General features: G+C 53.6%; 1 protein-coding gene across 1 annotated transcript; it reads left to right on the top strand.

The window, feature by feature from the left end:
* Positions 1–1,201: 1,201 nt before the first annotated feature.
* Positions 1,202–10,919, top strand: ANKRD2 (ankyrin repeat domain 2; the record flags this gene model as incomplete). The annotated part of the gene is given in 10 exon segments (XM_079709819.1): positions 1,202–1,294; positions 1,296–1,385; positions 4,581–4,682; positions 6,174–6,332; positions 6,440–6,547; positions 8,044–8,142; positions 8,491–8,589; positions 9,416–9,514; positions 9,625–9,723; positions 10,770–10,919. Coding segments are annotated over 10 exon segments (1,083 nt in total). The 5' UTR covers positions 1,202–1,216.
* Positions 10,920–11,145: the final 226 nt, after the last annotated feature.

Here is an 11,145-nt window from a genome sequence, read left to right on the forward strand (position 1 = left end):
AGCGAAGGCAGCCCCCCGGGAAGGCGGCGTTAGTTACCTGCTGCTCTGGTCCTGCAGCACGAGGGTGCTGGCTTCCGGCTCCGGCCCCCTGAGCCGGGCCCTCAGGACTGAGACGTGTGCGGATGTCCTGCAGATGCTGCATGCACCCTTGGCGGCGTGAAAGCAAAATCTCTGATAAATTTTGATGATGAGCCTGTCGGCTTGCCAGCAAGGGAACCAGAGGGAAGAAGGAGCCGGGTCTTGTGCTTCCTTAGGGGAAAATGTGCACGTAAGCAGAGAGGGGGACCTTAGATAAGGTGGTTTAGCTAAGGGCAGGCCACGTGAGTGTCACAGAACCACAAGGCTGTGGTGTCTGTGGTTCACTGGCAGGTTCAACCTGGGTCGTGGTGACCCAGGCCTCGCTCCCACAGTTCCAGGTGTGGAACTGAGCAGTACAGGTCTGCTTCTTCTCCAGTTGAGAGTATTTTTCTTTCTCAGTGACCACCGGTCAGGGTGGCCTGCCTGGGAAACCGGGGAGGGAAGGATGATCAGTCAGAGCTGGTGTCTTCGTCAGCGGGGCTTGGCGCTGTGTTCCAGCCCTTCCAGTGGCTCACTGAAACAAGACCATGTAAGTCCCACAGAGGACCCCTGCGACAGACTGATGGGTGAGGTTTGTCAGGGACAAGTGGACTTGCAGCCAAATGCAGCGATGCTTCACTAGGGGGCACTGTGGGACCCCAGAGAGGCAAAGGCCTGCGTGAGCTGCGGGCAAAGAGGGAGGCGGCTGCTGTTACCTCCACCCACCGCCTGGCACTCCAGCCCAGATGAGGCAGAGTCTTGCCCCTTCCCAGAGCAGGCAGGGCCTTTTCACGGGACGGCCTGGGGATGTGGGCTTATCTTGGGTCCCCACATTTGGCCTTTAGGCTCCCTCACTGGCACTGGCTGGGCAGGGTTTCCAGGCATCCAGCAGGTGGCACTGCCATCAGGGCTAAGAGCAGCCAGCGATCCGTTGTGCAGAGCGGCTGCCCGGCCCATCTGGGCCTCAGCATTCAGGACAGAGGCTGGGCAGGCTCCTTCCCGCAGTCCCTGCTCTCGGTCCCGGGGCACTGGGCCCTCCGGCTCCAATAGGCCAGGGTTTGGGGGGTGGCAACTGTCCCTGCCGCCTCCTGCTCCTTGGGGCTGCCTGGGGTGAAGGTGACAGGTCGGGAGGCAGCTGGAGAATTGGGTCGGTGAGCTCATGACAAAGGCGCCTAGCGGGGCGGGGGTGGGAGCCCTGGCATATAAAGCCCCTGGGGCCCCGGAGCCTGCAGGGGCGGGTTGCGCGTGGTGCCATGGCGGGCTCCGAGGAGGTGCAGAGGGCCGCGGCGCTCATCGAGGAGCGGCTGGCACAGGAGGAGGAGAAAGAGGTAGGGCGGGGTGTGGGGCCCAAGGGGGTGCTGAGGAGACCCAGCTCTGCTGTCAAGGGAAGGAAGAGCCTGGCTGCTGTACCTGGCAGGAAGGAGGACAGGTGTCCCCAGGGGCCCAGCTGGCTCTACTGCAGGGTGCTCCTGAGAGGGGGCTGCTGTCAGTGGGAGACGGAGGCTTCAGCCCCCAAATTGAGAGACAGTGGAGTGGGCGAGCCAAGCTGGGTTCCCTGAGACCACGTCCACCCACCTGGGCCTCGAGGAGACAGGCTGAGCTGCACAGAGCAGGACAGCTGGGATGCTGCCTGCGGATTGGGGCCCTGAGATCCCCCAGCTGCCGGCTGGGAGGCTGGGACAGGAAAAACTCCAGTGTTTGGTTCCTGAGGAAGGATAAAGACGGGGAGCAGAGTGAGAAAGGGATGCTGGCAAAGGAAGCATGGGTTTTCTAGGACCGCCAGCCACACCCGGGGAGGCGTCTGAGCATGGGGCTCTGGGCAATTGTATTTTCTCTGGAATAAAGAAGTCAGGGAGGAGGGTGCGGGCTGGTCCTACTCTTCATTTTATGGAAATGAATACTTGACCTAGAGTCTACTCTTCCAAGAGCCCAGTGCTGGGAGGAATGAGAGGCTCAGGAAGGTCAGCCCCTGCCTCCTCTTTACCAGCTCTGTGTTCATTTTAGCTGACATCTGTCAGGTGCACGGTCAACTAAGAAACAAGGCAGAGTGGAAAAGGGTGAAATAGAGGTGTAACTCAGAAGTGAAGGAGCACAAAGGGTGGGTGAGGCATGCCGACCGTGGGCCCTCGAGGACTTCTCTGTAGACAGGAGGGCATTTGAGCCAGGCCTTCAAGGATGGCCCTTGAAGGATGGAGGTCAGGAGGGGGGAGAGTATTCCAGGCTAAGGAAACAACAGGTGCCTGTCGTTGGGGTGAGTGGATGCATGATTGTCAGGAGAAAGTCTGGCAGGAGGGGCTGAGGCTGGGAAGGGAGACAGGGCACAAACCAGACAGTGAGGACCACATGAAAGATACTTAGAAGATACTTAGAAGATACTCAAAGATACTCTGTGGGCAGTGGGGAGCCACTGCATGTTGTTGAGTGAGGCATAGTGGTGCCACCTGACCTGTTTTGGGAAGGCAGCTCTGACAGCCCTGAGAAGGACTTGGAGGGGGAAAGACTGGCCCTAACAGGAATGGGAGGGAAGAGATAAATCAGTGTAGATGTAGACTCCATTCTAAAAAGGAAGAGTGACTGAATGGAGGTGAGGAAGAGGGAAGGGTCAGGACTCTGGTGGAAGAAGAGATGAGGACTAGGGAAGGGAGGAGAGGTTTGGCTGGGAAGGACCTGGACTGAGCCTGCTGAGTCCCCGCCAGGGCATCCCTGGATCTCCAGGAATGCCATTTCTCATTCCCCCAGGGCAAGTGCACCAGGGCCAGGCAGGTGAGTCATGTTGCTGAGCCATTTCTGGAGTGCCGCCACTGGACACAGAGACCTTCAGCAAGGGGACACGGAGCAGTCCTCATCCATTCATTCATCCAACAAATATAGCAGCAGGGCTTTCAGGGCCCCAGGTGCCCACAGAGCCAGCCTCACCACTGGTGCCTCCTACATGCCGGGCACCGTGCTACGCATTGGACAGACATTCTCTCATTTCCTCTGTGCAGCCATCTATGAAGTAAGGTGGAAGTTTTGTTGGGTTGTGTTTCACCGACAAACACCCAATTCAATAAACATTTCTTGAGCACCTACTGTATGCCAACCTACAGAGACAAATCTGAAGCGAGGCGCTATGGAGTCTGGGTAAGGCGTGGGCAGGCGTTAGAGTCCCCAGTTGTTCCCACCAGGCCCCAGCCCAGCAGCATTCTTAGAGGAGAACCTCTGTTCAGCCTGCACCCTCTTCATGGGGTGGGTAGGGAAGGAGGGTCTTGGAGACCAGCCCAGGGGCTGAGGCTCTCTTGCGGGGGCCTTACTGGGCTAGGTCATCACTGAGGACTCGGAGGTGTGCAGAGCTGCTGAGCCCGCCTGCCACCATCCGTGAACTCATTCATTCATTTATTCTCCAAACATTTGCTGAGCACCTACTACGTGCTAACTCTTGTCATCGGTGCTGGGGATGCCAAGATGATTAAGACCAAGCCCACTCTAGATGCTCCAGGAGCCCAGCCAGGGCCCCACATGCAGTAGTAGCTGAAGCCCTAGGTGATCTTGTCCCTGGGTGAGGATGCAGCATTTCAGGCAAGGCCGGCACTGGGGAGACCTCAAACCATGCAAGCCTGACATGGAAGGGAGGTGCCAGTGGACAACAGAACATTCGAAATAAAGACCTGGAAAATCAGCCCTCAACTGACACTTGAAGAGCATAACACCGGAGCTCGGTGTCGAACGACAAAGGCAGCTGAGAGCTCTGTAAGGGAGGTCATTCCTCCCCAGCTGCCACCTGGACTCAGCACCCTCCAGCCTGGACAAATGTCCCTGGTACATGGGGACTTCAGAGATAGGGGCGCCAGCACTTAACAAAGAGTGCTTTCCTTTAGAAGAGAGGAAGCGGCCATGAGGAAGTAGTCCAGGCAAGTTGGAGCTACAAGTGGGGAGGAGACTTGGACAGAGTTTCCCCCATATTATTGAAACGAGAATAAGGTTAATACTTAGAGTTCACATCAAGCTGAGAGCTGGGGAGCTGCGGGTCCCACCCCTCAGGTTCCCTGAAAGCAACAGTTTCCATGCTCTAGGATTTCACGGATCAGTAAAATCTGAGGGAAAGAAGTTGGTAACTGACAGCGTTGCCAAATTTTTGTATTGTCAAGTAAGCCCACTAAAAAACAACAACAAAAAACAAAACTATCATCTCATCTCAAGTATTTCATCAAAGTGAATATTAAACACCAAAAAAACCCCAAAACCTCAGTGCTTGAAAAAAGTGAGTATGTTTAATTTCATGAAAACTCATTCCAGTAGCCCTTAATCCTGTTTTGCTGGGGACCCAGGGCAGTCAGTACACAGGTGTTTGAACTGGGGTTGGGGCCGGGGAGCCTGGCTCTGACCTGGGGCCTTCTGGACCAGAGAGGAGTGGGGCAGATGACGGGCTGGGAGGTCACACAGGAGGAGGTCCTTGGGGTCCTTGAATTTGTTGTGGGCTAGGCTATCTGGCCCCCCAGGCACTGCAGGCAGGCCCGGAACCCGTCCTGTCCTTGGCTCACCAGAAACTCCGAGGAACCACCCATCAGAAGCTGCCCATGGAGATGCTGGTGTTGGAGGATGAGAAGCACCACAGGCCTCAGAGTCCATCCTTACAAAAGGTTAAGGTAAGTGCTAGGAGAACTCAGTATCTGTGCTCTCAGGAGACAGACCAGGCAGTTACAGCCTTGCCCCTCCTGGTGCTCCTCCAGCAGCTCAGCATCCCCGGGAGATGTTAGCGATGCAGCATCTCAGCCCCATCTCATATGTGTGAAGGAGAGCAGAATATGCCACCCCCAAATATACCACTTTGGCATACTGATTTTTTTTTTTCTTTTTGCGGTACACGGGCCTCTCACTGCTGTGGCCTCTCCCGTTGCGGAGCACAGGCTCCGGACACGCAGGCTCAGCAGCCATGGCTCACGGTCCCAGCCGCTCCACGGCATGTGGGATCCTCCCGGACCGGGGCACGAACCCGTGTCCCCTGCATCGGCAGGCGGACCCTCAACCACTGCGCCACCAGGGAAGCCCCATACTGATTATTTTTAACTAAAGTTATCTGAGAAAAAGCCAGTGCAAGAAGGACACTCTGACCCTCCTTTGTTCCCCTGAAAGTAGCAAATAAATCTGCCATGGGAAGTTACCCTCCCTATATCAGGAAAGTAGAAAGCTTCCTTATCACTAGATATCAGGAATTCAGGGCTGAGAAGGCTATATAAACAAAACTTGTTTCTTCACTAATTAGTTCCTCCAAAAACAAACTCCTTTGTCTTTTCAATATGGCACACATTTATTGTTTCTTTGTCTAAAATGTGTAAAAGCTGCCTGCTTTGGTCACTTCTTTGAGTTTCATATTTTTATGGACTACCATACATATGAAATTAAATTTGTTTTTCTCCTATTAATCAGTCTTACATCAATTTAATTATTAGACCAGCCAAAGAACTTAGAAGTGAAGAGGGGGGAAGTTTTCCTCCCCACGCCTGCTAAGTCAGAATCTGCATGTGTACAAGATCCTACGGGACTCATTTTGGAAGCGGCAGTGTTGGGGCAGCCATACAACAGGGCATGATGCAGGTGTTAATGGGCTGGGGGAGGCTGTGTGTGCTGACAGGAGACATCTGCACGCTGATAAGAGAAAAGCAGAGTTTCCAGACCACTGTGTGGAGGATGATCCCGTAGGATGCATGTCTGAAAGGGCATCAACGGAGCTATGATAGAAGTTCCTCTGGGAGAGAAGGGCTTTCTCTTCAGAGCTTTTATGTTTCTGTATTACTTTTATGGCCAGAGAGAGAGAGAGTTGCATGGAGAGATGAGAATTCGTACCCTGTTCTGGAGGCCTGGGCTAAGAACTGCCCTTGAGATTTCCTCATCAACTCCCCACCCTATGTGGAGCCTTGAAGCTGGGCAGCTCCCAGGCAGCCCCCTCAAGCCCCCCCACCCCGTGCATCTGTGTCTCAGTCTCATTGGCTTCACCTAGTCCTAGGCGGCAGAGCTAGACCTGGATTCTTTCTCCCTTGAGAGGCTCCCCCTGTCCTCCACCTCCAGCATAGCTCAGAGGTCCCCAAGCCCCACATTCTGTGCCCCAGTGCGGGGCTTGATTGGCTATCCCCACGCAGGGTCAAGAGCGCGTGCGTAAAACATCCCTAGACCTGCGGAGGGAGATCATCGACGTGGGTGGGATCCAGAACCTCATCCAGCTGCGGAAAAAACGCAAGCAGAAGAAGCGGGAAGCCCTGGCAGCCTCCCAGGAGCCACCTCCAGAGCCGGAGGAGATCGTAAGGGTCCTGGGGAGGACACCTGTGTGGGCAGGGGGAGCCAGGGGAGGGGGAATGGCTCAGATCACAGCGGAGCGGCCCCCAGGGACTGCATTCGCTCTCTCCAGACCGGCCCTGTGGACGCGGAGACATTCCTGAAAGCGGCGGTGGAGGGGCAAATGAAGGTCATTGAGAAGTTCCTGGCGGACGGGGGTTCCCCCGACACCTGCGATCAGGTGATGTTCCCATCGGGCCCTGCACCTGTGCCGGCCTCCCTTTCAGAGCTGACGCCCGCACCCCGCCCGCTTGTGCATTCTTTGAGAAGAGGCGTGGGTGTCCTTTGGGAGGGGGCCCCTCAGAAGATGTGGGATGCCCCCTTCCCCACACAGGAGTTTTTCTAAATCCTTAGACCCTTTCCAACTTGAACCAACTCCAGAGTAATAAACACCTGGATTTTTAGGGGAAAAAATGGAATGGAACCAATACAGAGTCCAAGACCAGGAGATCTGGACTCTAATCCCACCTGTACCATTCCCTAGTTCTGGGACCTGTGGCTGGGCCCATCACCTCTCTGTGCCTGTTTCCTCCTTCGTAAAACTGGCTCCTCCCCTCAGAGCATGTTATGGGGATCAAATAGAATATTAGTGCTTCAATACATATTTATCCAATGAAAAAACTATTAAAGCACATGCTTGGATATGATATTTTGTGTTGCATTGTATATCATACTTTTAACAATTATTTTTATCTTAAGGTTAAAATATAGATATATAAAACATGAGATGCCAAATCAATTTTAAGTGTACAACTCAGTGGCATTAATTACATTTATAATGTTGTGCACCCATTCCCCACGATTTTCAAAATGTTTCCGTCACCCATCATACTTCTTTTTGTTTTCCCTGAAACTGCCTCTTTCATACTTTGTAGGATGCTCTCTCGAGACCATATCCTGGGATTGAGCAAATTAATGGTCACCCCCTTCAGCCTGCATTACTGCAGGCTTAGACTACATGTCCCTTCCACTTTTTAGATTCCAGAGTTTTAATCCTCTTGGTCTAGCTGAGCATCTCCTGCCTCTGCGCGTTGTGCTAGGTGCTAGGAGCACAAAACCAAAAAGACCAGGGTTGACAGTAGCTGGGAGACTGATGCACAACTGGATCATTAGAATATGGAAAGATATGCCCTCTGGCCTGAGTGTTTCAAGAGACCAAAGCAGAAAGCCGACTGCATTGGAAAGGAAGTTCATTCCCTCCTTGAATCAGTAATCAGGGTGCACCTGCCCATCCTGGCCCTGGGCAAGGCACTCAGGGGAAATAGTCAAGTAAGACTCAGCTTGCCTTTGACTGTCTATCACAGTGGAGGGTTGTCTGGACCCCTGGGACAGCTATGGCCTAGAGGTTTCAAGAAGTCGATGACACTTGAGCTGCATCTTCATGGAGTTACAAGAATTCATCAAGCACTCACAGGGAGTATGGGCAAAATGGGCATTTGGGCACAGGCAACAGCTTGTGTGTTTAGGGGGCAGTGAGAAGGTCAGAGTCCCCAGTGCATAGGAGGCCTCCAAGGCTGGTCCAGATAGAGCATGAAGGAGCTGGCGGAACATGGAAGATATGGGGACCGGGCACAGGGGTCAGAATTGGGCTGGGATAAGGCCTGGGCTCAACTTGGGTGGGCGATGGGCTCAGGCCTGGGGCCAGAGTTTAGGCCCTGACAGTTTCTCTGGGGACAGTTCCACCGGACAGCACTGCACCGAGCTTCCCTGGAGGGCCACATGGAGATCCTGGAGAAGCTTCTAGAGAGTGGGGTCACTGTGGACTTCCAGGATCGGGTGAGCAAGAGGGCAGGTATTGAGTGAGGGGCAGGAGGTGGGTCCAGCACTCATAGACTCCCTATCCCTGCAAACCTCCAAACTGGGACATAAACAAGCTGCCTCGGGGGCCAGGCCAAGGTTGTATGACCTTGGGGGGGCCCCATCTCCTCCCTGAGCCTCCTCTGTAAATCTGGCTTGGACGAGATGGACCCCGAGGGTTCTTTGTCACCACTCCATCCATTGCTCAGTCATTGGAGTGGCCCTATCCTTCCCTGGATATCTGCCTGCCCTCTTGGCTGGGGTCGTTTCCACCAGGGCACTTTCTTCCCTGTAGCGCTGCAATTAGGCTCCACCCTTCCTTTCTAGCTGGACTGCACAGCCATGCATTGGGCCTGCCGTGGGGGCCACTTGGAGGTGGTGAAGCTTCTGCAAAGCCGGGGAGCAGACACCAATGTGAGGGATAAGGTGAGGCCATAATGTTCACAGATGTTGGGGTAGCAGGGCGGAGAGGTTGGGGGGGGAGAGAAGCAGAGGGTAGAAAAGCAGAGAGCAGGAGGGTAGTGAGCTAGTCTGGTTTCTGGAGTGGCTGCAGAGCCCAGGGATGGGTCCTTGCCATCAGCTGCAGCCCCTTGGAGACCACCATCTGGGGATGGGAGGAAGAGCAGAGGAGAGGGGAGGAGAAGAGATCCACTAGCTTGGCGGCTTTGGGACCACCTAAAGATGCAGGATTTGTTCACCCATGCCATCGTTCATCAGCCTTCTATCTGTCTATCTATCTATCCATCCATCCATTCATTTATTCATCTGTTCACTTATTTATTCATCCACCATTTTTAATTCACTCAATCCTTTGTATATAACCTTGAACAAGTGACAGCCTCTGAGCCTCTGTTGCTCATCTATAAAACGTCTTGCAGAGTTCTTGTATAGATTGGATGGGAAAATATATGTAAATTAATTATTTATTCAACATAAGGCTAATGTTTTGTAAGATTTTGCTGTGCTCATCACATAGTCATTTCTCAATAAATGGCATCTACTATAATTATTTTAAAAGGGCAGAGGAGTGAGCAGTTGCTCACATCCCGGTGAGAGGGGAATCATAGAAGGCTTCCCCGAGGAGGTGGCACGTAAAGCCTTAGAGCTGATCATCAGATAGGGTGATGGGAAATTACAGCATTCCCTGCCCCTCCTTGGGAGAAGGGTTAGGCTAGAGTTAAGACAGCCCCCTCCCAGAGGCATCACAGTCCAGGTCCCTTCAGCCAGCAATTCCTGATTCCTCCCCACCCAGCTGCTGAGCACCCCCCTGCATGTGGCAGTCCGGACGGGGCACGTGGAGATCGTGGAACACTTTCTATCCCTGGGCCTGGACATCAATGCCAAAGACAGAGTGAGTGTCTGGGTTCCTTCATGCCCAGCCCCACCACAGGGGGCTCCCTATGCCCCCTGAGGGCTCCCACATGCTCCCGTGGGCCATACTGAATGTCTCACTGGTTCTAGGAAGGGGACAGCGCCCTGCATGACGCCGTGAGGCTCAATCGCTACAAAATCATCAAACTGCTGCTCCTGCACGGGGCTGACATGATGAGCAAGAACCTGGTAAATTCACTCCTTTCCTGATTCAGTAAACAGTGTGCACTGCTCTCCTAGGCCCTGTGCTGGGCACTTGGAAGAAATACAGAACTGAGCAAGACTCGGCCGGCCTGCCCTTGGGGCAGTCTCACAGTGGAGGGTTTCTCTGGGCCCCAGGAGATTGGGGGCCCACCCGGCTTCCCAACTCTCTCTGTGCTTCTCTACATCCAGAAAATCTTAGTGGAGAAAACAGCCAGGAGGGACAGGAGGAGGATTTCCCAAAGGCCCCCAAGTAGACCACAGGCGGTCCTAATGTCCAGGCTCAGGGAGGCCAAAATCGTGGAGGGACAGAGGCGGAAGGAAGCTAAGCACTCAGTCAGCACGATTGTTCCTAGCACCCTGTGTTGGCTCCTGTGGCCCTCCAGTTCCTTTAGGAGCCTATGTCCCCCCATCCAAGCTCTTCTTTGGGGCCCAGAGCAATCACAAAAGAGAGGAGAATTGGGTAAGGGGGGACCTTGACTCAAGAAAGGCTGGGGGTGCAACACAGGGGTAGGAGATTGAGAGGTACAAACTGTTATGTATGATATAAGCTACAAGGATATATTGTACAACACGGAATATAGCCAATATTTTATAATAACTCTAAGTGGAGTATAACCTTTAACAATTATGAATCACTGTATTGTGCACCTGTAACTTATATAATACTGTACATCAGCTATACTTCAATTTTTTTAAAAAAGCTAGCTATATGAAAGAAAAAAGAGAGGCTGAGGAGATAATGGGATAGTTAGGAAGATAAGGGGAAGGTGTAAATGAGGGCTTCTCAACCTCCCACGTTTTGGGTGGGATAATTCGTTGTCGTGGGGGGACGGTCCATGCATTATCGGATGTTTGAGCAGCATCCCTGGCCTCTAATCAAGATGTCAGTAGCATCCCCTCCTCTGGTGTCATAACCAAAAATGTCTCCAGACATTGCCAGTTGCTCCCAGTTGGGAACCACTGGCGTAGATGAGGGCACCTCTTTGTACAGACTTCTGAACCGTGACTAGATATCCTCTTGTTTCCCCCAGGAAGGAAAGACCCCCACGGACCTGGTGCAGCTGTGGCAGGCTGACACCCGGCACGCCCTGGAGAGCCCGGAGCCGGGGTCAGAGCAGAACGGGCTGGAGGGGTCTGCCGAGAGTGGGCGGGAGACCCCCCAGCCTGTGCCAGCCCAGTAAACGACTGTCCCAGCCCAGCCAGGCACCTGGCCTGTCCCCTGCGTACAGCCGGAGGGTCATAAGAACGGCCCCCAGAGCTGAGGGCCGCACCATTCCTCTGTGTACGCCCCGGGTGCACCCACAAGCTACCGCAATTTTTTAAAAAAAAGTCATTTTTGCTGTGTGTGATGTTCATTTCTATTTATTTGTGCCTGAAATATTTAGGAATGAAGGAAGACTGGGGGCA

The sequence above is a fragment of the Hyperoodon ampullatus genome (assembly GCF_949752795.1).
Source record: "Hyperoodon ampullatus genome assembly, chromosome: 1".
NCBI classification, from domain to species: domain Eukaryota; kingdom Metazoa; phylum Chordata; class Mammalia; order Artiodactyla; family Ziphiidae; genus Hyperoodon; species Hyperoodon ampullatus.